The sequence below is a fragment of the Rhipicephalus microplus genome, chromosome 3 (genome assembly GCF_043290135.1).
Source record: "Rhipicephalus microplus isolate Deutch F79 chromosome 3, USDA_Rmic, whole genome shotgun sequence".
NCBI lineage: Eukaryota > Metazoa > Arthropoda > Arachnida > Ixodida > Ixodidae > Rhipicephalus > Rhipicephalus microplus.
This window is the reverse complement of record NC_134702.1, coordinates 106949638-106976337: the sequence shown is the minus strand read 5'-3', so window position 1 is coordinate 106976337 and position 26700 is coordinate 106949638. Positions and strand designations below refer to the sequence as shown.

The 26700-nt window shown below is 44.9% G+C and overlaps 1 protein-coding gene across 4 annotated transcripts in view; it reads right to left on the bottom strand.

Annotated features, from left to right (window-relative positions):
• LOC119159552 (E3 ubiquitin-protein ligase TRIM37-like) overlaps positions 1-26036 on the bottom strand; it is a 60056-nt gene extending 34020 nt beyond the window's left edge. For 3 of the 4 annotated variants that reach the window (XM_075890112.1, XM_037412357.2, XM_075890115.1), the window contains exons 1-9: positions 23133-23275; positions 22726-22751; positions 13351-13452; positions 5858-6145; positions 4775-5021; positions 3906-4243; positions 2814-2890; positions 901-1078; positions 168-275 (exon numbers count right to left, since the gene is read on the bottom strand). In XM_075890112.1, coding sequence (XP_075746227.1) covers positions 168-275; positions 901-1078; positions 2814-2890; positions 3906-4243; positions 4775-5021; positions 5858-6145; positions 13351-13452; positions 22726-22746 — 1359 coding nt within the window. In that variant the 5' untranslated portion in view covers positions 22747-22751; positions 23133-23275. Of the gene's footprint in view, positions 1-167; positions 276-900; positions 1079-2813; positions 2891-3905; positions 4244-4774; positions 5022-5857; positions 6146-13350; positions 13453-22725; positions 22752-23132; positions 23276-25931 lie in introns of those variants that run through there. The other variant, XM_075890114.1, reaches the window with a different exon arrangement.
• Between the last annotated feature and the right edge of the window lie 664 nt (positions 26037-26700).

The following is a 26700-nucleotide window of genomic DNA, read 5'->3' as shown; positions in this document are numbered from 1 at the left end:
CGGCCCTGGGGTGCACAAGGCCCAAATCCAAAGTGGTTCGAACTACGAGACCACCACAACTCAAACCGAGCTTGATTACAGAAAACAGCAGAACGCCAGTTTTTTCGCACACAAGTTGGGACAAGGCATGAAGGAAAACAGAAATGTGAGGTGCCACACACACGCACCTCCTTGAGCTGTTGCACCTGCTGCATCAGCTGGGCCTGTTGCGCCTGCAGCTGTGCCAGGTACCACTGCTGGTCCCGACACTTGTGGAAGAAGGTGGGCGGCCGCACCTATGCATTTGCAAGAAGGACATGGCGAAGAGAGACTTGCCCAACATCTATGCGATTGGTGCTAGCGTTTCCATAACTGACACCAAATGAGGGGCTAAAATCAAATCAAGACATAAACAGTTTAGTACAAAGTATAATTTAAGCTGAATAGTGCAGGTGTGCTGCAGCTGCAGCAATGCTGAAGAGACAGGCTCACCACATGCTTGTCAAGATAGTGCATCACTTAGCAAACAACACTTACAGCAAAGAGAGAGACTGCTACGTGAGGACTACAAAACAAGCTTGCACTCTAACAATGTCAATCAATTTCCTTTGCAATAGCTTAGCTCGAGTACTTTGTGGTGCAAAAGAAAAAGATACTGTAAGACCAGCTGGTTTCTAATGACTCTAAAGGAGTAGTGACACTATGTAGCGTTCTTTACAAAAATTTGGCGACGGAATATTGATGTGAAAGCACGTAAACTTTCAAAAAAACAATGGTCAGCACAGTAAAACTTCGCTGATGTGTTTTCATTTCATTTATTTTACCCTCAATCGCACATAGCTTTACAGAGGGGAGTGGGGTACAAGAAAATAATAAACTATGAACAAGAGAAACATAGTGACATAGAGAAAAGGCACACACCTCGAAGCGCAGTAGAAGGGTGTCTCCACTGAGGTAACCCTCGGAGGCGAGGAGGTCGAGACGGAAGAATCTGTTGTAGCCCCAGCACTCGCCAACCTCAAAGTCCGAGGCAAACTCGCGCACTATGTTCTTGCTCGGATCCCCTCCCTGGTGGCTCATCTCCACACGGTACTCGTACCTATGCATAGTGATGCACGGGAATACTCAAACCTCAATGTAACGAACACAGATATAACAAAATATTAGTTATAATGAAGTAAATTAGAAATAGTCTGGCAATGAAAAGTGTTAGGAATATCCTTTATAATGAACTTTCGGATATAACAACTTACTTTATTATAATACATCTGTTAGTTCTCATTATTACTGTGCCTAAAAAAACAAACTCTTAAAGTTACACTTTCCTACTTTGTTATTATGAGGTTTGAGTGCACTATGTTTCATTTGTGTTGACATGCTATGGCTATAATAATAATTTAGAGTTTAATGTTGCAAGAATCCCACTCCGAGTTGCCTAATAAGTAAATTAATATTCATTTCTGAGGTGCCAAATAATGATATTCTCATGTGCCAAATCACGATATGATCATCAGGGATTCCAGAGTGTGGGACTTTGTATTGTTTGTGACAATTTGTAGTTCTTTCACATGCGCTTGATTATAAGTAGATGGGCACTTCTGCATTTTGCTTCCATCCAAATCCTGCTGCCAAGGTTGGGAATGTAAGCCGCGTCCTTGAGCTCAGCAGCATGACACTTTACCTGTTAAGCTGCCATGGCCAATAGGCATAACTAAGTATGATATTCTTTTGCCTTCTTAGGCAGTTATGCTCAGGTACTAAGCTCTAGCCTAGTTACAATAATTGCTCACAGAAATAAAGTGCTTTCCAAGAACTGAGGAGACCCCAAGCAAAAAGTAAGCTGACCTATGTTCTGGGCTGATTGCACCGCTGTTGCTCAAAGATTCCATAGAAAGGCAACATCCTCAGACTCCTTGCTGCTTGTTAAATGGCAAAAGTCAGCCACAAACACAAAACAATGTCGGCATCTGCACTCTTCCTAAGTGCACATGTGCACACCACCAGATACAACACAAGCACGTACTTCGAAAGATAGCAGCTATTGGCATTCTGGGGTGTTTGTGGCTGATTTTATCAATTTAACAAGCAGCAGGAACTTAGAGAATGCTGCCTTTTTGGCAGACTTTGAATCAAACAGCATTGACAATGCAAACCAGCCCAGAACATCCACCAGCATCGCTTTCTGCTTCAGGTCATCCCGGTTTTCGTTTCGGCACCAGCCCACCAAGATGAAAACTTATGAAAACTGCAAAAAATGCAAGTGCGACTCGGAAAAAAAACAGAAAACAAGAGCTTGGTGGAAGAAATGCGACATTGAGCTATGCCTTAAACCACCGAACTGCTTTGCAGCCTCACACACCCAGTTTTAGCACTTACAGTAAGATTTTTCTCAGGCAAATCCTGTTCAATGAAAGAGCTTGAATATCTTCAGAGATGACACCTATTAGCCGACAGTTGTATTGCGTATCTCATAATCTCTACTAACATTTTTTCTTGTAAGGTAGAAGTGAGTTTTTACAAACTCTGTTTAATTTTGCCGTGCAGTCTGGAAATTGGCAATTTAATTACTCGCATAAATCTTGTAAATGAAACTTGTGTGCTTTATTACATTGTTTATTTTGCTGTTCGTCTATGTATCAAATAAAATGTTAGGTGCAGTAGTTCCTTCAGCAAAAAAATGGCCTATAACTTACAAAAAACACCCATTTCTCTCACAGTATGGAAGGAGCCAACAACAAGAAAACCTATTCAGCCACTCTCGTATCGCTGCTTTTCCCAAATGTTAGCTCCTCCAACTCATCAATGAGCTATTCTTGAGCAGACAGACCACTTACTTGGATGTCTCTGGCAGACCAGCTGTAAGTTCCAGAAAGACAGACAGGTAGTTTCCCCTTACAACGCCATTTCCATCCTGCAGCACCAAACGTAAAGCTATGCAAAATGATGCCTGATACCCATTCCCGAGAAACAAATGGAGAAGCCAAGTCCCCAGACTTGCAATGAAGGCACTGCCAAAAGTAAGTTACCAAAACATTTCTCTCTACTTTGTACGGTGTTTACTCGCATAATCCTCCCACTTTTTTTTTGTGTAAAGAAACGATGAAATGCTGGAGGGGGTGCCAGAATTACGCGAGAAAATTTTTCCCGAAAACGTACAGAGCGAAAGACAAAGTGAAGTGGCCACAAATTGGGGTTCTCACGCCAGGAACTAGCTGCAAGCTTTGAGAAGTACTCATTAAGACTTACCTTAACAACACAACCACAGGCTCAACACAAGGCAACATTTATGTGAGACACAAAAGCTGTATTTTTGTTGGGCAATGTGGGGGGTGCGGGAATTATGCGAGTGAATACGAGATGTGTTACACACAAAGCCTTTAAACGCTCCCTGCACAACAAAAATATTTAGATAAAGAATTCAGAATAAAAACATTCTATGCAATCAACTGGTCCAATTTATCAGCTGAAGATGCCTTGAATGTAATGCATGGTCCAACTTGCCAGTCAGCGGTGAGTTACATGGCAGTGGGTACGACAATGTGCAGGCCCATATTACGCACTCCAGGTTCAGTTGGATGGGCTGGATTGACAAGGTAAGTACACACACGCAAAGTGCACTTTAAACAAGCGTGTGTTTTATTCTGGCTAGGTATCCCTCACCAATCTGGCAAGGCTGAGAACATGCATAACTTCAGAGGCACACAAAGAATGCTCGTTGTCATTGCTGCTGAATATAACACCTATAACACTCAACCCACTCTCCTAGTTCGGAACTGCTGTTCACAGTTAAACGAACAAAAGATACTACCGAAATGAATTTCACAGACACAGTAAAGTAGCGAGGTGTGCAAGTAGGAAACGGTGCACTTAGAAAAAAATCACACTCAATTTTTTACATGTCTCGGATGCAATACAGAAGCACCTACCGGGTACACCTTGAGCCTCCACGTGAGCCCCGAGGTGGTGAGGGGCCGGCTGTAGACTGGGTCGGCACGCTGCTGCAGCACTGAAAAGTTGCGCAACAGGAAGGCGCTCGACTCGTACGGGGGTACCATCTCCGAGGGGAACTCCTGGCCACCCCCGGGCAGCAGCAGCAGAGGGGGAGAACAGGGGGGCTGCCGCTGCAGCAACTCCCCCAGCCGACGCACTATCTCGGGCGAGCGGGCAATGAGCTCTGAGCGCGAGCACGAGCTAAGCTGCGCTTCTGCAGCCTGCAGCAGCTGCTCCAGCTGTTCAGTCTCCTGGGTGAGGGCATTCTTCTGAGCTGCAAAGAAAGAACAGAGTGAGGCACAGGTGCCGGTGCAGCTTCATAGAACAGGCAACATGTGGCAGTACTCTAAGGTCCCCTCCTACTGATAGACCACCAACAGTTTCTGCTGCCACACTTGCCCATTGCTGCTACAGTCTGTAACAGTATGTGATGGTACATCAGACAGCTCTTCGGCCAAACATTATCGCGCAACACGCAGCTTTGAATTCACAATTAATTCCCAACGATAAATATAGCGCGAGAACAGGACGACGACACAGAGACAAAAAGGACATGAAGGACATGGCGCTCATGTCCTTGTCTCTGTGTCGTCGTTCTGTTCTCGCGCAATAACTATCGTCATGTCATACCAACTAGTTCAAGCTTCCACAATTTCCAATGTCAGCTGGAAATCTTTCTCTTTCTACAAATGGCACTGTATGTGTGCATCACATCAGGTGGCATTGTGCTTCAACAAGATCCTTTGTCCTAGACATCATCTCTTATTATCTCATCTCACTCTACCCCAACAGAGAGGTTACTCACCAACAAGCGAAAGCAGGCGCCCCTTCAGCTGGGCGTCCAGGCGTGCAATCATGTGCTCGACGGCATTGCGTATCTCGTGGACACGCAGGTCCTTGGCCTGTCGCACGGCCTCGACCGAGCGCTCCACCTGTGCCACCAACCCCAACAGGTGGACGAGACGGCGGCGCAAGGCCCCCACCTGCTCCCGCACGGCTGCCACCTGCTGAGCGTGTACCTCCTCCAGGGGCTTGAACACATGGCCGCAGTGCTAAAACAGAGAGCCAGAAGAGCCGCTCTAGCACACCGAAAGTTCGAAGGCCATTTTTGCAACAAGAGGAAGGCCAGCTCTGGGCAGAATGTGTCACTGAACAGCTTCCCAGCAGTAATCCGTTGAGAGTAGGTGCGCAGCACCAGTGCAAAGCTTCTGCAACTTATTGTAAAGCTATTGGTTTTCTCTATTCTGGAAAAGCACTGGTGTACATGAGCCTAGAGTAGACCAATACTGTCTGGTGCATGCAAGAGTGGCTGTCTAAATAACCCCAGTGGCTCTTTTTAGTACATGGCTACAACGGAGTGGTGTCAGCCTCATGCTTGCATCACCACTCTACAGGGAGCAGATGCAACACCTTTGGCACATTCAACCACTGACATGCCGCCTGCAACTATTCAAGGCTTTGCTCAGCCCTTATGACGACTTTGGTGTCAGAGGAGGCCTAGGTGAGTTACCAGAACAAATGTAACAGTACTAATAGAACTACTAGAATACTAAGTGTAACTGGCTGGAGCACTGTAATACACGCGCAGAGCTTGCAACCCCGCAAGTGCGTTCGAAGCAAGCGATTTTGACTCTGTAAGGAGGAAGTGTGCTGCCAGAGAACATACGATTAACCAGCTGAAAGTGCCACTAGTAAAACCGGAAATATGCAAGCTTTGATCTCCTTTTTTGTGCTATTCATCACAGCATAGAATAAATATAACAAAATGCACATTTCATCTACGCATCTTCTTTTTCCCCACTCGGACCTATGCACAAATTTAGGACCAGAGGTGGGTGAAAACCAGAACTGCCCTAGGCATAGGGGAAACCTGTGTCGGGTTCCTTACCGTTCCACCCCAGAGGGCACACTGGTGGCAGATGCAGAGGCGGCAGTTCCAGCAGTAGACACTCAGCTTCTCACCCTTGTGGTGCTGGCAGCGCTCTTGGTCACGTGGCTCAGGGGAGCCGGGCTTGGCCGCCTCTCCGGTAGTCGCGGCTGTGGCTGCTGCCGTGCTCAGTTGGAGGGTGTCCAGCTGCTGAGTGACCTCCTCCACCCAGCGGCAGTTGACCAGCTCGTGCAGGTGCAGGGAGGCGCGGCAGTGCGGGCACTGAGACCGCTGCTCTGTCAGCCAGCGCTGCGACACATTCATTGTCTCTGTTTACTCCTTCAAAACTCTCAAATACATGATGATAGTTATAGCGCGAGAACAGAACGACGACACAGAGACAAGAAGGACACGATAGACACGTCATGTCATACCAACTAGCCCAAGCTGCCACACATCTCAAATACAGGTTAAAAATAATCTATCTATCTTGAGACAGTGAAGCTTTTGAACGATGGTGTCGATGGGATCTTCATTCCAAAGCTTGTCTTCCTGTCTGTCTGATTCTTGCCTGATGTAACAAAGGGATTGCATTTATTTAATGCAGTCATTTTTGATACAGCTATTAAAAATCAATTATGATTATTTCTAATAATTTGCAACTCTCATGATGAAAAAGAACAGTATGCCAGAAACTGTCACAAAGTATTACCGTGGTCCCTCAATACTTTTACTGGTCATGAAACTCCCGCGTAACTCAATGAGAGAGCTTCATATACCGCCCGCACTTTCCGCGCCGCGGCGCTGGCGTAGCTACAAGGGGGACGAGGAAGCCGCCTGCTGCTAGCCGCCATTAGCCGAGTGTGAGCGCGGAGTGGTGTTGTTTGTGCTGCTTGCACCTTTTTTTTCTCTTTTCGCGGTCACCTCGTCGTGACCGCGATGCCCAACACCTGCTGTGTGCCGGGATGTCGCTTGGGATACAAGGGCAACGTCGAAAAAGTCTCCCTGTTCTGTTTACCAGCCGACGGACAACAACGCGACAGGTGGAAACGTGCAATCCTGCGACAAGAGACTGTCGGATTTTCGTTCGACTCGAAGTATGTTCGCGTATGCGAATTCGATTCAAGTTACATCGTAAGTGCGGACGTGTGTACAGTGAATGGGAACATCGTTTCACTGCCTCGAGATCGGCCAAGACTGGTGGAAGGCGCCGCGCCAAGAATTTTCGAAGGTTTGCCTGCTTACCTCTCCAAACCAAAACAGCATTCACGTGGACTAACAAAGCGCCCACCTGTAAAAAGGCCGCGAGAGCTTTCTCTAGACCGTGATGCGACAGTTGCGAATGCGGACGTCTTTACTGCAGCCGACGAAGAAATCGACGGTAAGTCTGGCACAAAGCTTGCAAGTATCCTAGCCGCTCACTATGCTAACAAATTTCGCTCACTATACGCTAACAAAATTGGCTCCTTCTCTTATGAAATATACTCTTTGTCAGTCTTTGCAGATGTTGTAAGAACTGAGAATCGCCCAGGCTTCGCTGATGCAGAGTGTCAAACAGAGGTCCCAGTTTGTTCAGCATCGGAGCTGCAGAGAGTGAAGGCGCAACTTCGCAGCGTGAAGCAACAGCTTCAATCATGCCAGCGGAAACTCGCAAAAGCGGAGGCGCACGCGAATAAAAAAGATGGAATGTACGGAGATATTCACAAGCTGTCAGACCGCGAGAAGCTCATTATAGACCAGTGCATCATGAAGGCAAATATGAAGTCTACGAAAGCAGCACGGTAAGATCCCGTTTGTGAAGTGTGTTTGGAGTTTTATGTGAAGTGCGGTTTTCGGAGTGTGCACGTTTTCTTTCTGGATAATGATAGAAACTGAAAAGTGATGCGGTGGACAAAAATGCAATATTTTGTTTTACTTTGATAGTGCTGTTTGCTGGTGCTGTCGCTGAATCGTGAACACAAAAATCTGCATTTTATTCATTGCAGGTATAAAAAAGAATGGCTTTACGACTGTTTACTGCTGACAATCAAATCGACAGCAGTTTATACATTTCTTCACGAGAATAATTTTCTGCCTCTACCACACCCTCGCACACTCTACTCCTACCTAAAAAATCTGAAGGCCGGCTTTGGATTTGATGAAAATTTATTTGCCATTCTCAAAGACAAAGTGGGAAATATTCCAGAGAGAGAACGCCGAGGTATCAATTTTTATTTTTTTGCATTCGATTTTTCTGGACTTTAGGTAAACAGCTGAAATATTATTTTTTTTCTTTAGGGGTCCTGATACTTGACGAGATGAGCGTGAGAAGGAGCCTTCATGTAAGGGAATCGGATATGACACTGCTTGGAAAGGTCGACTTAGCAGAGCACACAAAGCCTACAGGCCAAGTGAAAGATGGTGACCATGTGTTAGTGTTCCTTTTCCGACCATTCCTCGGTGGCTGGTCGCAGACTGTCGGAGCGTTTTGCACGTCAGGGGCTGCACCAGGCTCCGCTATTACTAAACTGCTCCTGCATTGCATTGTACTCCTGTCGAATGCCAATGTCGTTGTGGATGCAGTCACTTGCAATAACTCTACTTCGAACCGATCAGCATTGAACTCTTTGGGTAAATATTTATACACATTATTTATCCTCATGGTATCTAGTACGTGATCTTAATAATAGAAATGTCTTCCTTTTAGGTGTCAGCGGCGATATCGCCAGAGTATCAACGTCATTTGAGCATCCATGTGACTCCTCCGAATTCATTCAGGCCATAATTGACCCACCTCACATCTTCTAGAGCATCAGGAATAACCTTCTGAAGGCTGGAAAATTTCTGGTGGGTAAAACACAGTTTAAGATAAGTCATCACACAGTGCTCTGGCTGTTTTGTCTCACAGGCTTTTTCTTAATGTAACAGTTGCCTGGTGACAAAGAAATACAGCATTTCCACTTTGAAGCTCTGCTAGACTACGAGGAGCAGCAAGTTGGACTTCAAGCTGTGCCAAAGCTTACGAAAGCATACATCAGGCCCAACGCTTTCCAAAAACTGAGTGTGAAACTTGCTGTCCAGGCAAGTCTGCTCTAGCATGTGTCATTAATTATTAGTATGTATCAAAAAGTGCTGTTCCTTCATGAAAATACAGCACTCTGCCATATAACTTCTCTAAAATCTTTTAGCTCTTCAGTGAAAGCACTGCTAAAGCAATGGACTTCTATCGCAGTAGAGAAGAATGTGTGAAACTTCGTGGCTCCAAAGCAACCTCGAATTTTGCGAGACGAACGAATATTCTATTCGTCTGCTTAAATTCCAAGAGGCCACAAGATGTGCAGTATAATCAAGCAGAACACATTGCTGTAAACCCTAATATTTCAAAGCTATGGTCGCTTCCTTTGAAGTTCCAATTAAATCAGATTGTTTTTCAGACACTGAAGGAGAACATCGAGTGGCTTGACAGGTGGCACACTTACAACCAGAGTTTACCAAAGCAAAAGCAACTCTTCTTCCTGAGCAAGCCAACATGCAATGCTCTGAGAATGACTGCACAGCACAGTGACGCTTGTTGAAAAGCTGCTGAAATGTGGCTTTCGCTATGTTTTAGTTGGAAACTTTGGACAAGACCACCTCGAGGTAAATTTAAACCTTTTCGCTAGTTGAAGACATTTTCTTTGCACTTTTCTCTCTTTCAGAGGTTTTTTGGCATAGCAAGGCATGTTGCTGGAGCAGGGGCACAGCCAATGGTTCAGCAATTTTTGTTCATTTTACCGGCTGCTCTCGGTGAACAACTTGATCTGTCCGCCACAGCGAGCCTCTCTTGAAGGGGATGGTCCACGTCTCCTATTAAAAATGCAGGATCTCTTTCAACATAAACAACCTACTGTTAATCAGGTAAACATTTTAATAGCACACCAACGCTGTTCGTAGGGTGTCTCTCCATCGTATGGAAATGTGCTGAATGTTGTCTAGCCCTTTGATGCTAATGACATGCACGTCTGGTCGTATGATATACAACGAGCTTCTATTCTGCTTTTTCACTTTTCAAATTTCTCACTCTTGCCATTGTGGTATGAAAAAATATTTACGTTTCAGATTGATACCTTGGCGGTTCTTTTTGATGATATACTGCTGGAGCCTGCTGAATGCATGCAAGATACGATTCATCCGGAGTCAACGAGGGACTGCATTTTGGATTACCTTGGCGGCTATGTTGCAAAGAAGTTTGCTAAAATAAGCTGCAAGAACTGCCTCCAAACACTTAGAAGGAACTCCCGAGAGCTAACTGCATTGACTGCAATTAAGACGAGAGAATTTTTACAAGTGCCATCGGAGCAACTATTGCGCCTCTTGCAAATTGTGGAGGAACATGATGAAATGCGCACCATAGACAATATAGCCTGTGCCAATGTCTACATGAACATTGTTGAAAACATCTTGCTGGACGACCGCACTTCCTCGGCCAATGTTGGCTGTGGAACACATTTTGTGAGCACCAAGGCAGAAGTTGTGCACTTTTTATTGAGTGCCGTCTGCAATTTTTTACGCACGAACAAAACAAACTGTTTCGTGATGGTGGTCGCCCATCCTGTCCGGCCAGAGGAGGGAGAAAACCAGGGGCATAACTTTTTTTTTTCAGTGATCTTTTTTGTGTCATTCACTCTATCTCCCAACTTTTCATCCACAGTTTCATCCACGCAGATTTAAATAAACTCTATGTACCTGTGTTCATGGCAGTTTGGAATTCTTGACAATTCCCAGTAATTGCAGCAAAAAAATGTGCCGAGAATTTCGCCGACATTTCCTTGCAAGGTGCAGCGTTGTTGCTAAGTTCAAAATGCTACCCACTGCTATGTAAATGGCATACAAATTTATCTCCGTTAAACAGAAATATTTTGCACATAAAAAGCTGAAAAAAATTGAAAGAGATATCTAAGTGAACAAAGAAAAGAAAGTGTTCGGTTTAAGCCCGAAAGCGACTATATAGAAATCGAGAAATGTAAAAAATGTCACGAACACATCCACCACTTGACAGATACTCTCAGTCAAAACATTGCCAGCAATCAATGACGTGGGCAATTTGACAACGCGCATCATGTACAATATTGACAATACTAATCACTGCTATGATTTGTTAGCGAGAACACGGAGAAGGAAAATATCTGAAGAAGTGTATTTGACGGCAAACACTTCTGTGAACGCGCACCTGCCCTACCAAGCGCGGCAGATCAATGCCCTCCTGTATACGGTGGCGCCTCTGGTGGCCACTTTTGTCCCTATATGAAACTTTCGCGGAAGTTTCATGACCAGCAAAAAGTATTGAGGGACCATGGTATTACTTTCTATTGTACACAATTCCCTTAAGACAATACCTAAAAAGCTAATCAGTTTGGTTAATTAGTCCCTTTATTATCATTATAGCTGTGGCAAATTATTTTAGCCTCATTGTATGCAAAAATGATGTGTGCAAAAATGACGAGCATTACTCTCACAGGGTATTTGCTGAAAACCTGTATTCTATAATCCTGCATATTACACAATCAAAGATAATTATGTGTTGCCGAATAAAACTGTTTAACAAAAATTAATCAAAAAGAAAATATATGAAATTCCAGTCCCTATGCAATGCTGAGTAGCATGTACAAAATAAAGAAACGAGTCAATGAGTTAATGCACGAAGATGTGGACTTACACATGTGAAAAACAGATTGTAAAATAAAACTGGACAGCATCTACTTCCATTTCAGTTTTATGGCGTATTCAGTTAAGATGTTTCGAGCACTCTGGAGCGCCCTGAAAAGTGGCTGTGGCTTCAGTTGGTAGAATTCCAGTGCTTGGACTATCTTCAGTTTGTTCTTTCAGAGCCTCAGCCTCAGAGCGCTCCCAACCACTCTGACTTCGAAGTGAGAGCATGGCGCGATCTGACCAAAAAGATGGGTCACGTGACACAAGTCAGCCAATCACGTGGCTGCCGACAGGTGAACCAAGTGAGGAGCGCGAGCATGCATATCGGAAGGGGGTATTGCCGGGCGCGCAATACTTCGTGCACGTGCATTGTTAATGGCGTTTTTGTGCATGTGTGGGGTGAATTTACATCTACGAAGCCATAAATGCCCCATGTCAATAACAAGGTGGCTAGCGATGGCGGAGGAGACGTCAATGCTGTGGTTACAGCAGCTCCCAGACAGCCTCGTGATTTGCTTTGAAGATAGCAGTTCGGACGAGGATGATCGCCGCATTTATGTGCTGAGCTCAGAAGGCTCTCACTACATGCACCCATGTCGGAAAGAGGGAAAGAATATAATATAGGTCAGACATGTCAGAAATGTCCAATGAAGTGATCGGCACCACTTGTTGACGTGGCGCAGTAATGTTTACCCGGCAGCTTCCTGCTACGCGGTGGTGCTACAGGCGCGCTGTTCCAGCGCTCTGAGATCACCGATGTATACGGTAGGTACGCTGCCTCTCGCTCTCCGATTGCGAGATGCCTCTGCACCTGGTGACTCTGAGCGAGAGGACCAGAGCGGCCAACCGAATACGTCATTAGTTCATCCCAGCATCACAAGCTGAAACTGTGCTAGCAAAGCTCACCGTAACTCACTTCAGTGCCCATGAGACCTGTCCCCATTGGCCACTTATCGTGACAAATAAGTTAAGTATGGAGATTGGTTACAAGACAGAGCTGTGGACTGAGTACGAGAAACAAGGAGCATAAAAACTTGCAAGGTGAAGGAACATTTAAATAGTTGAAAAAACTACTAAAAAATTAGAGAGCAAGCACCGAAGCTGAAAAAACTGAGTGGAGATTAACGAAAAGAGTGCTTCACATATCAAGACACATTCGCTTTGTTTTGAGAAGTGAATGTGGGAGAGGCATCTTTTTCAAAAAAGTCACCCTACAATTTTCTGTTAACCAAGAAATTAGAATAATTCAGAACACTGCCAAATTATTGGACAAATGAAAGCATACGGACTCTAAATGAGACTGTAAGTCAGTTTTCTAGAAATAAGAAAATCTTCCTGAACAATGCTGATGTTGCCCCTATGACTCGTATCCTCACGCTTTCGAAAACAGCCCAAATGAGATAAAGCACTTTTGCGTGATATGCATGAAATCAGGTTTATGCACAGGTGCTGAGGTTTAAGCGCGAAATCCTGAGAAATGCAAACTTGGCCAACATTTACCACACAAGCAATGAAACTTCTTTGTTGAGTTAACCGAAAATGCAGCTTTGATTTAAGCTTATTATTTAGCAACAAAGAATAATAATTTTGAGGGCTCTATGTGCCAAAACCAGAACAAAATTATGAGGGACACCGTGGAGTGCCTTGGAAATTGAAACCACCTAGAATTCTTCGACGAGCACCCACATATAAGTACACGGGCCTTGAGCATTTTCAACTCTGTAGAACTGTGGCCGCCATGACCAGGATTTGATCCCGCGACCTCCGGGTCAGCAGCGATGGTTGCTCTTTGGCGTACTTTAAGTAACTATAATAAAAATAAGAAAGAAATGCCCCTCGCGACTCACTCGAATGCAGGCGTAGCAGCAAAGCTTGGAGCAATGGGGACACAGGTGGGCATCCCGCAGCCGTTCCATGCAGATGAAGCAGCGGAACACCTCAGCCAGGCTCTGGAAGTAACCATTCGACTACACTGCAGCACAAGGTTGAGCAATGCAAAGCCGATATCCCACCAGCATATGGGAAGTAAACTTATTACTCGGGTAAAAACAAAGTGCCCGTTGAACATGGGGGTTGCGACTAAGTTATCTCGAGCAAGAAAGACTAGTGTCATGCGCACTTCAAGACAATGACAGGGCCGTCTGACACCTTCTGACCTCTAATCAGAGCAACAATTTTATTTTATGAATGAAATCGTACTTTCGAACCACAATCATGTTTCCATCATAACTAATGAACGAACAGTCAAACACATCTGACAATTGAGGGCGACGACAGACCTGCTGCTGTAAAAAAAAAACCTAGGCAAGGAAAGAAGTAAACAACTAAGAAGTATGGTGACATCACTACAATTGAAGAAACCAACAACAGATTTTTTTAGACCTTGTGTTTTTAGAAGGCAATAAAAAGCTCACCCTTTGTTGTGTTTGCAGCTGCAGCTCAAAAGCGAGTGGTTATTTTATTAGCAATATTTTTCAATCTGAAAAGACCCTCAACTGTATGTAGATGTCCAAACGTGTCCAAGCGAGTATGTCGGATGTGTTATTTGAAGGTCGCAGGTTCGGGCCCCGCCAACGGCAAGTTATCTTTTCGTGCGCATTACTTTCGTCACATTTGTATCTAAATTACAACAAATAACATGCCCCGACACTTTCTTTGGCAATGCTCTTTGTTAGTTCTCATTTATACTGTTTCTTGCTGTATAGCATTACTACCTAATTGTGGATGCTTTCCCATATGCCACTCCCCTCTGCAATGCCCTCTGGCCTTCAGAGTACCACAAATAAACAAACGAACCAATAAATAAATAAAGAAACAGGCAAAGAGCTAGGTTACATGCAACATGCCCTAATGTTCAGTCTAAGTGCAAAATTTATACAACACACATCCATACCCTGCAACGAATCAATAAAGGGACTGACAATTGATTTTTTTCAACCTAGTTTTTTCCAGTGCTACAGAAAACTTACTCTTCATAGCGTTTTTAGCTGCAGTAGTTAATCCCAAAAGCACGTAGTTGTTTTATAAGCAGTATTTTTCTATCTGAAAGGCTCTGAACACGGATGTCCCTTTTTGTCCAGCCAAGAATCGATAGCGATGCCAGTAGCCCTTCCAGCGACTTGTGAATGCTGTCGTTCTGCTTTCACAGAAGTTCCTGCAAATATGCTTAATAACATTTATTCTGAGCTTTATAACTATTTTTGAAAATAACAAGCCATTACAATGAGACGATGTGGCTTTGTACAGCTTTCCTGTACTTCCGTCCGTCCCATTCGGCGCGCGCGCCTTTGAAAAAATGTAATAGAGGTAGCTCGGCCGCGACGCTGTTCTCCCACTCCCTTGTTGACGCAATGCGCTGGCGGCGTCGTAGACAGCCGCAGACGTGCTTGGAGAAATGCGCATTGGACATCGTGCACGTGGTGACTGGAATGAAGGTACGCTGTTACGTTTTCTTAACCGGTCTTTACACAGTGAGTGCAATTCACTGTAGCGTATTACGCTCTAGATAGAGCCAAGCAGCGTGCTTAGGCGACTTCGTTTGCATTGCGCGTTCAAATGCCATGACACATTGTTGTGCCGAGTGCGCAATTTGCCGTGCTTCTCATTCTTTGTTTTAGCGCTCATTTCTCGCACGGCCGCCTGTATCGGCGCGCGCCATGCTTCTTTGTTTTTTTAATGAAAATGCATTTCGTCGTCGTCAACACTGCATAGCTATGTTCTGCGGTTGAGCGCTGTCTTGAGATCAACACGTCGGAAAACTAAATTGCGGTAATGCTAATGTTGTAGTCGTTTTCACCTAGCCGATGATAGGCAACATTTTTTTCGTGGACACGTCTCTTTGCATTCTGAAGTTCCCACGATACAACAGTGATGCGAATGCGATGTTTCTATTAAGCGCAGGCCGCATGTAGGCGAATCTGAAAGCGGAAGCGATGAGCGACGCTTGTCACCTGGGAATTAGCTAAGGGCCGCTCGCGCAATGACCACTTTCTCTTGTTTTGGTGTTGCTTGTCGTTTTAACGCGACAAAATTAATGCGTTCATTTCGCAGTAATTCCGGTGTCGGCGTCTTTGGTTGTGGGCGAAAATTCGAGGTAGATGCAGTAACGATAGGAATTCACAGAAAAGCGAAGGCATGCTAGAAATTGAGAAGGCGGTGTGTGTGTTTGTGTGTGTGTGCACGCACGTGGGTATCGCTGTCGCGTTTAACTCTTAAAGTGAAGCTTAAGGGTCCCCCAATTTCTGTCTCCATTATTGCGTGCATACTGTTTGCTCTTTAAGATTCGAACTAATCTACTGGTTCTTTGGCTGAACGGCTGCTGATATGGCTTTCTGCGACTTGCATACATGTTTTCATATGCATTTTCCCGTTGTCATACCACACTGACTTCAGGCAAATAATTTGTTTCTTGGTCTGCTTTGAGATTCCGTGTGTGATTGACAGTCTTTTTCAGAAACATGCCGTACTGCTGCGTGCCGTACTGAAAGTCAAGCACCAAGAAAAAGCTTGGTGTAAGCTTCCACGAGTTTCCTGCAGACCAGGCTATCCAGCAAAAGTGGCTTAAAGCCATATCCAAGAAAGATTTCATTCCAAACGACAAGTCCACCAGTAGCGTCGTCTGCTCATTGCATTTTGTGGGCGATGACTACTCTTCTGATTCACCCAAGAGACGGCGCCTGAAGAGGACTGCTGTTCCCAGTGTCTTTCCTGGTTACCCCACCTATAAGCAGCCGCAAATACCACAGAAGCGACGAAAGTTGGAGCGGGAACAACCACCGTGTGCAGTTCCTGCAACGAAGGTCGTCCTTTGCACAGTGAACAGTGACAGTGTCGAAGATTGCACACCAAGTGGCCGTGAAGAAAGCCACCAGCTGGTTCCAATGTCTGTGATCTGCCTACCCACGAGTTCCGAAACCTTGCTGGAGTCTGAAACTACTCATGACATACAGGCTATCCCCCAAAATATTGAGAATAGGCACCCAGTGAATTCAACAGGATGCGCAACTCAAACTACAGACGGAACCGTCCCATGTCGGCTTTCCAACGTGCAGAAAATAAATAAATAAACTAAACTATTCTATGCTATACTATAAACTATTCTATTTTAAATAAACTATTCTATGCATCGTGAACGCATTGAATGCTTGCAAATCCGCTTGAACACAAACATGGCAAGTACAAAATAAGACAATCATCATGGCATTCCTTCTATGGAAGGAATACCATTATCACGACAGGGACTGGCGCACACACGCACAAAAATGAATAGTATAGCGATAGCTGCCGTCCATTCTTTTATGTGCGTTTTGTGACGGTGGGGGAGGGTGGTATGCTAACCCACGGTTACTATACAGCGATATTTTCAAGGCGCCACTAACCTTCCCGCATAGATAGCAAAGAAATGGAGAGGTAGTTGGCGCACGCCACGGTGCGGCGAAAGCAGCGGTCACGCCCCTTTTTGCAATTACGCCTCCTCCGTCCGGATGGGACGGCCGGAGCAACACCGCCGCGCGCCCCGATCCAGGCGGCCGTGGGATACATTAAATAATTGAAGTTTCTGCCACCATGTGGCACTACAGGCCATTAATTGCAATTTTCAATTAAGAAATAAAAATGTAACTTCCCTTCTCAAGAGAAAAACAGGGTTGGTTTGAATCTCTATGAGGGACAATCTTGCCATTCGTGAAGTCATCTTATTTCATGTTCTGGGCAGTGGTTGGTCCTTTTAAAGGGGCCCTGTATGACCACAAAATGCTGCCGATCGGTAGTAGAGACTCTCGACAACACGCGAGCCAAATATATAGCGCAGCACGTGGCCTGGAATTCACAATAAATTATCAATGTCAGTTAAAAATTGATTCCTTTTCTTTCAAGAAATCACGGAATATGCCCCAAAATCACACGTGAATTACCCATGTATCAGCCATTGGCTGATTTGAACATGACGCGCTCGCTCACTACAGAGATCGCCGCAGAAGGCCGCTACTTACCCACGTGTTCGCGCACGATCACACTGAAAAAGCAGCGCATTCGAAGAAAAAAAAAAGAAAAAAGTGCTCAAGGTCACGAGGCGCGTGTGACGGTTTTCTGTGGCCCTGCCATCCCTCCCTGCTTAACATTTAGCCCTTTCGTCAGGACGAGAGAAGAGAGAATGCAATTGCACCATTCGACAAACCTTTGTACCTCCACTCGCACTGGATGGATTCTTAAAATTTTGCGGCATTGAATTAGTGAGGCAATAAGCTTTTCTAGTGAATTCATTCTGTGGTTCATCTGAGGTTTGTACAAAAAAGGACCTTGTCGTCAAATAATCCTGGATCCATTGGAACATCCGACCACCGATTCCAGCGAGTCTAGGATGGCTTTATGTGGACCTACCACCAATTACTACACCTCCCGTGGCATCCCTCAGGGCGCCGTATTAAGTCCCACGTTATTTAACCTCGTGATGACAGGACTTCGTGAAATTTTCCCAAGTACTATCCTCATATCCATATATGCTGACGATATTTGTCTATGGACTTCGGCTGTAACTCGTCTACAAGTACGTGCAAGAGTCCAGCAGGCTGCCACCCTGACATGCTCATATCTCCGCAAGCAAGGTCTTTCCGTCTCAACGGAGAAATGTGCATTGGCTGCGTTTACTCGCAGAGCCATGACATAATACCCCGTTACCATCAATGGGCAAAATATTCCATACCAGAAGAACCATCGCTTCCTGGGTGTGATTATTGACAGGGACCTTTCGTGGAGTGCCCACTGCAATTACCTGAACAGAAGGCTAACTTCCATTGTCCATATAATGCGGTTCCTCTGCGGAAAATCTTGGGGCACATCGATAAGGTCAATGATGCAGCTATACAGGGCACTGTTTCTGGGATTTTCGCGCTACAGCTTGCCGTTATTGGCAAGTACGTGCAAGACGAACATTCGCACCCTCGAAAGTCTGCAAGGACAAGCACTACGCGTGTGCTTAGGATTGCCGCGATGCACCTCAAACTACGGGGCAATTATGATTGCAAGAGAGCATCCAATTCAAACATACATCATCACTGACAATCTGAGAGCCCACATAAGACACCTCTGCCGAGTTCCTGGTCACCATGTTGCAGTGTTGCCACTTCAAAGACCACAAGCGATGTTTTCAAAGATTATTTCTGCCCATAGAGTCTGCCTTCCTTTCGGCTTCACTCCAGCAACAAGACCAGCCTCACCTCCGTGGTGCCTACAACAACCACAAGTGTGCCTCACTATTCCGGGAATAACGAACAAGAGCCGTCATTCAACAGTGGTCCTACGACAGGTGACATTGTCGCTACTCAACGAAAAATACGGCCAGAGGACCCACATTTACACCGGTGGATCAGTCTCGGCTGACAGCTCCACAGGTGCTGTTGTCATCCCGGCGTACCAGGTCACTATAAAGCTCAAACTGTCGGATAGGACAACATTCACAGTAGCGGAGCTTGCCGCCTTACGTGCTTCTATACTTTATATCGCGGAATACCGACCTCAAAAATGGGCTGTGTTCTGCGACTCCAAGGCATCCCTTCAGAGCTTGCAATCAGCTTTGCGACAAAGGGAGCATCAACAACTAGTGAATGAAATAAGAGGAGTGATTGACGAAGTTTTATCGAAAGGACATGACATGGTGTTCCAGTGGTTACCGGGACATTGTGGTATTATCGGTAATGACCTAGCTTGATAATGCTGCCCGATCCGCCCACGCAGACGCCCAGAAGACCTCAATTCCATTGTCGAGAACCGACGCTGCAAGGGGCCTTCACTCGTTCGCTAACACCATGTCAGAAACTTGGCTGAGTGACCCCAGTGTCAGGAACCGCCGCCTACACAAATTGGACCCATCGAGAAAGCTTCAAGTTCTATCGGACCTCTCCCGCCAGGATGCAACTTTACTGTGCCGCCTGTGGTTAGGAGTAGCTTTTACAAAGGCGTACTCCTTTCGCATAGGAATGGCGGATAGTTCCCGATGTGAATCGTGTGACACTGACGAGACAATAGAACGTCTACTGTGTTCATGTGAATGTTTTTCGAGAGAACGCAACTTGCTACGCGAAACGTTAGAGACACTAGACCTTTCTCCGAAGAGAATATTCTTGGTTCATGGCTGTACCCGTCGCAGGCCAGCAAAGCGACGCGAGCACTGCTAAGTTTTCTAAAGACGACCGGACTACGTGACCGTTTATAAGCGTGCAATGGACAAGGTCACATCTACACACACGTTGCCCTTCACTTCTCTCTCTCTTCTCCTATAATCTCCTCACCCCTTCCCCCAGTGCAGGGTAGCAAACCGGACGTGCGTCTGGTTGACCTCCCTGCCTTTCATTTCTTCCCTTCCTCCTCCTCCTCCTCATTCTGTGGTTACTTGCAAAAGCATTTCAGGGCCCCTTTAAGCGTGGAATGAGTGTCACAGGTCAGAATTCAATGCTCAAACAAGCTCCATTTTCCCTGCTTGTATCTTCATGGATCCTCCAGTCTGACTACTCTTCACAACTGGCCAGTATGCTCTGCAATGTTCAATCCGCGGACCACCACGCCCAAGCTATGCTCATCACTGAAGATTGCTACGCTATTACAAATGGTACCATCCTCTAGCTCAACATTTGTTTCTTCTCAATTCTAGAAAAAGATCTGTGAATAATGGTCCTTCGTATATCTACCTGGCGTGCTCAGCCAAGCAACGGAAATTTAAAAAAGACAACACATACATGGAATGCTGACAGAAGAGGTATGTCAAAAAAAGAAAAAGGGCTGTTTCTTGAAGCAACTCCAACAGCTGCCTTACTGAAGATTTCATATTTATATCTGACAGTGAGGCAGACTTTGTGAATACGAGATTGCTTCAGATGACGAAAGCGACATGTGCCGAGTCTCATTTGCACCAATAAAGAAACAATGTTTCTTTGCTTCATAGCTTCTAATACCCCGTAAGACCAGATAAATGTGAGACATTTCAGAATGTTGTATATTTGCTACTATCACATGAACTCAGGGAAAGCTGTCCTTGAAGCAGATTTCGATAACTGTATTTTTGTGTTAGGGCTAGTAACCAAACAAAAGCATATTTCTAGAATAAGAATGAAATGGAAGACACAAAAATAAAATTTGAAAATGTTACATGTTTTCAGGTAATAACCTGCATGTTAAAGGTTTAAGAACAGACGGAGCTCCCAGCAAAACAACATTGTGTTAGGGAAACCACGCTGCACTGAGTTTGCACCACATAATGCACTACACACCACTTGATGGAACGAAAAGTATGACTTTATCCAAGAAACGTTTTAGCTATCATCTTTTTACTTCTTGCTGCACAAGTGCACAAAAATTATCACACAGCTTGACTAACCATTCCAGCTGTTCAGAAAAGTGTGCATCTCAATGAAGCAAAAGCAGCGAGACTGAACATTTCGATCCAGCCATTCTTGTTTACTGCAATTCATAAAGTTACAACAAAGTACCGACAGCATTGCCTCACCGTGCTGACTTGTTTCCCATTAAATTAAATGAACAAGTCAATAACCTATTCTACGAAGGTCTTGTATAGCTTGATATACCAGTGGAGAGAAGCTTGTAGTTGCTTATTCTAAGTAAAAAAAAGAGCAAAATGTGCACAACACACTCAAATAGCTCACTACACAGCCAAATGAGTTAGAGACCCAAACATTGCTTGCAAGGCATCGTTCTTCCTTCATTCTCACCCTAGCAGGCTTCACCCCAATTTTCGCAAACCACAAGCTAAGCCACTCAATAACAAACACCCTCAAGAACGAAACTCTCGGTGCAACAAAAAATCCAGTGGTCCCGACAAACGTCCATGGAGTATGTTCGTTGCATTTCTACACTCTTGACACAGAAGAAATTTTAAAAAGTGCTCCAGCTATAAGAAAAGCTTTGGGCAGTGATCCCCGAAACCATTTCTTTAACCTATGAGCTAGTTAGGAATCCAGAAGGGCAAAAATGCAGACGGAAGCGAGTGTTATTTACAACTGCAGAGGTTGCATACAGTCACTGGCTGAAGCATGGGACGCACTTTGCCGAGTTGGTAGAGCTACAGGCTAGACCAGACGGTGTTGAACTGAACGACATTTTGCGTGCCGAGATGACCGTGCACCAACAGTTCAGCGGCAAGGCTAACATCGAAAGTGCGTGCAAAGAATATGCGCGTGATGACGGGAGTAAGGAAAAAAGCAACACGCAAGGCAAGCAAGTTAGTGCAAAGTTCTTGATGCTTTTGGCATCATTCCCACTTTCCTCCGCATTCACCACAATGAAGCTATGCAATGCTTACTAAGATAGGAAGCTCAAGCTGGTACGCTCCTTCAGAACAACTTGAAATGGAGCAAGACCAGCAACTTCTTTCAATTAAGTTCGGTTGTGCACAGCAACAGTTGTGTGTATTTTGTTATTTTTGCGACAACAAAATTCTCTTGAGAATGAACAAAAGTTGCTTCCCTGATGGTTTCGTTGTTAAGAGGTGTGGCTGCGCAGGATTTCTGGAACTTGGTGCTTATACAAACGTTTACATGCAGTTGGCAAGAATGTAGACCCAATATACGAAGCAAGAGCTTTTGAGTTCTCTAGTGAAATTTAGACAATTACGAGATTAAGAAGCACGAAATGTTGAACATTTTCAGGAGCCCTTCCATAAACCTTGGGGCACAAAAAGGGCAACACACTATTACATGTATGCGTAACAGCTGCTTTCAAATGAAACTATCAAAAACTCTGCTAAGCGTTATGTGCACTTGACTCTTTACTTGGTGGACCTTCGCTCATCTGTCTGAGAATTCCACCTCTATTACGTCTACATCCATAGGCAAACATGACGCATGTTTGATCATTCCTGTCACAGTAATGCTGAGAAATAGCGGAAAGAAAGAGCAGAAAAATTTCCTTTGCCGACCGCACTTATCCGCAAATGCTGCGCACTAGTCTATAGCTCGTGATTAGCTGTCGAGAGGTTGCAGCCAACTAAACTGATTGCATGCCGCGACCGAAAACGCTGGACGTCTCCAAAAGTTGCAAAGGAATGAACATGTTTTCAAACGTAACATACAATCGTATACTACAGAAAAGGCACTTCCCCGTCCCCCAACGCACTGAAAATGAGAGCTAAAGAGCTGTTAATCATGCCACCTAACTAAAACACACGAACACGAGGGCGCGAATGGCAGCTCAGAGCAAGACAAAAACAAGCTTACCTCCACACCATGATCCTCCATCGCACCTGCGAAGGGAAAAAAACACGTAAGTGATGTAAAAGCAGTAAGCCGAGACAAACACGAAAATACGCACACCTGTCATTACGCGCGTACCGGCTATTTTTCCGAACATACTAAACTATGATGCTGCTCATTGCGTTTGCAAGCAACGGTTGATCGAGCGCTCGCTACGAACGTTTACGATAGCACTTATGTCCCGACTCAATTCAAAAGAGCGGTACAAGAGCAAAGACGGGCAAGAAACGAAACGAGTCGAGCGCGAGACGGAAGTTTTCGCAATGCGGCAAATGTTTCTGTTTCTGAGGTTCCCTGCACTGTCACTTCCTACATTTTGACCCCGCACCTGTGCACAAAAAGAACTGCCCGTAACGAAAGCCGAAACTCACCACTTGTCCGGAGATCACTACTTTAACGCCAGGCAGTACGAAAGCGTTGGGAAGCGTGTCAGAGTAACATTACAGTTGTTCTCAGCAGTGGAACGCTGTGGACCGCTGCAAAGCGTACGCGCAGCTTGGGCGGCTAATCTAATCCATAGGCGAGGAGCGGAGGAGGATGCAGGCAATGCGGAGGAGACGGTGAACCCGCGCCAGCTGCTCTCACCAGGTGTCGCAGCTGAAATAACCACAACGGAGCAAAGGCACGGCTGAAGCATTAATCTACCTACTTGAGCAAAAAGCATTTAGAAAAAAAATAATCTGAAATGACCGCTTAGCAACCGTCAGCACGCCTTGGAGTTCGCTCGAACACTTACTTATCTACAGTACTGTGCGTGAGCGCTGCTTTCATTTAGGCAGTCTAATGGCCGCACTTGAGCTGGTGTACTAGATATAGAGATAAGCATGTAGGGGGAAAAAAAGAAGGGGGGGGGGGGGGGACGGGAGTTTGCCTTACGCTCGATTTGCTACCCTACGTTAAGGAACACATGCAATACAGCTAAAATATAAAAATAGAAAATAACTGTGTCATATATTCGCGAACAACTCACGCTCAAAGGAAACTATAGCTTCACATATTATCTATTGAGGCAATTAGGACAGCGACATTCGAGCAATCCATGAAGCTTGAGGACACGTCAAATAAAATTCGAGGGTTTCTACGAGCCAAACCGGGTTTAATAAGAGCCACCAAGTCCTCTTATGTTTGCTCAGAAGTGCGTGATAATACTGCATCAGCATGTTCTAAAAACAGCTTGTGAACAGCTAGGCTACACCAAATTTTCATAGAGGGCCCGGTCTTCCCTTGAGCAGAGGGAGATCTTCAATCACTGCTCCCCCCCCCCCCCCAACATGGTTCTTTTCCCAGAACGACCATTCCCACGAACCCCAAGGAGCTTAATTGTTTCCCCAATAGCGTAGCTACGTCACCTCTCATCATTTCCTCAACATGGTTATTGTTTCCTTTGCAGGATATGTACTGCATCTTATAATTTAAGCGCATGGCAACAGGGCCCCCAGACACTGTGTCGCTTATCACTCAACACTCGGAACTATTTCCGCATCGGACTAAGTGCATGCAATAGGTTTCTATTCCCGATTCGTGTTACAGTTAAACCCCTTTATAAGAGGCATGCTCCAGACAGCAACTGTTATCTTTTATACGAGATGTTTCTTGTAACCAGGGTACCACTTATACATTTTCTTGCCAACCCCTATTTAACGTACTGTAGGCACAGTGGTATCTCCTATAGTACCCATTTGTCTCCTATATAAGGGTCTCTTATAAAAGGGTTCGACTGTATAATGCCAGTGCTACTGATACAAGGTCAAAATGTATGAACCCACAAAATGGCAACTAACAGAGGTAATGAACACCATACTACACATATGAAGTAGGATATTAGATTACGAAGAGGCTTATGTTAGCATCTTTACCCATAATAATGAAAGGTAGGCTGGCACTTGTGTTGGCCAACCACTTAAGAGAATGAGGTTAGTGTGCATACACTCCTGTGTGTCAGCCATTTTCTAGAGTGAACGCCCAGTTTTGCGCGTTTCCTTTAGCATTTACCTGTTACCCATTAACCTGCTGCAGTCAGTGCCACGGTAGCTATTCTGAAGCACACTTGCACGCTTGTACCAACATATTAGGCAACTCTTGCGACACGATATTGTGACCTTATGTTGTCACAAATTATGAGCTCACAAAAAATGTTTTACAGCGAAAGCTGTTATGAGATCACAACACGGGTCACATACAGCACCATAGTTGTCCAAAACCACTATCACATAAAATAACAAAAAGTAAATAAAAAACACCACAGACAATAGTATTCGAACTCCGTTGCCCAGGTGCCAGCCCAGTATTCTACCACTGAGCCACGCCAGTGTTTGGAACTCGTTTGTAAACTGGCTTTAGGCAGGCTTGATGTTAGAAAAGAAATTGCGTTAATATGAGTAATAAAGAATTTAGAACAGCAAAGGTAAAACCAGGCATCACATAAAGTGAATTACGTAACGAGTGGGTCGTCTAATGCTCCAACCCATTACAAAACCTGGTATTCATCACCTATTAACTGTGGCGCATACCCACTTCAGGCGTGATTCTTCAGTGTTGTCAGTCATTGCATAAAAAATTGCACGAAATTTCTTGCAAATTAATGTGTAGCCGATGCCACGTATGCTCCTCCGAAGAATGATGAAGGATAACATAGTGAATGCCGGCCTGCTACACAAACATTATGTATACTTATGGTGTAGTGGGTACCCAGCAAGTGTGCTTGTAGAGCTACCCATACCCAAGGAGTGTTTATAAAAGGTTCTGAAAGGCTGCTCTTCCAGCTTTTGCCGAGACTGTGCTGCGCGTTCCGGGCATCACAGTTGCTTTTGGAACATCTTGCCAGGCAGCCAACACCTGTCAACACAATCATGGACTAATATTAGGAGCTATATACTTGCATACATACCTGACCAGCTCTTCTAAATTTTTCACAACATTTCCCGCAGCCCTTGCAGGGACGTGACTTAGTGCCAACCCATAGAAGGTCCGCGAGTAGGACTAAACAAAATTAGAGCTATCCTTTTACCTTGTCCTGTTACCCATGTAATCACGTCTGTATATAAAGCTGACAATTTGACAGGTTACATACAGGCTTACAATCCCCATGTTTGACGTCAGTTGTTGTAACAAACTCTTCTTTGTCGGACTATGTACATAAGGGGACGTTAGTGCTAGAAATTTCAACTCACAAGCCACATGCAGTTTTTTTCAGTCCACTTGCAGTTCACTACCATCTGCTCGAAAAATACTGAAATTAACAGGTCTTGCTAACAGCATGCCAACAGGTATTGCCTCTACAATGAACGATTCAGTTTGGCCTGGCTGTACGGTGTTCTGTTGCACATTTAAAAAAATAGAGCCACCTGTATATTTAAGTGCTTTAATATACAGCAGAGTCCTGCACACTTCGTTATAAAGGCTTCCAACAAATACATTTGATGCTGCTTTAAAAAAGACCAATATTTCTAAGGAGACCAAAAGAAGTTAGTGATGCTTAAGTCTGTAACTTCCGTTTTGCTGCTGTTCTTATAAATAATGCGAAACTCTTTCACAGTACTTTCAAGTCAAGCCTCCAATGGTACGAATGGTCTTTTTATGAACATACAAGACTTGAAAATTTGCACATACCTTCGCTATGGGTGCTGCTGTACAGTTTACACAAGAGAAATGTAGGTAGTTGGAGGAACAAGCACAAATACTGCTATATTGCAAGTATTTGTGCTGCTACTCCTGTTTCATGCAAAGCTATGCAGTGTTGTCTCAAATTCATGGTTTTACAACAAGCCTCAGCACCACGATCATCTTTATTACTCGCTCGTCTTTAACAAAAAGCCATTTGTTTTTGTTGCGAACTGAACTCTCCTACTTCTACGTCCCCCCCTTTCCCCCCTTCGTGTTTCTGTCGATGGCTGAAGCGATAGCCATTCCCGCCCCCCTTTTCCCCCTCTCCCTGCTTCG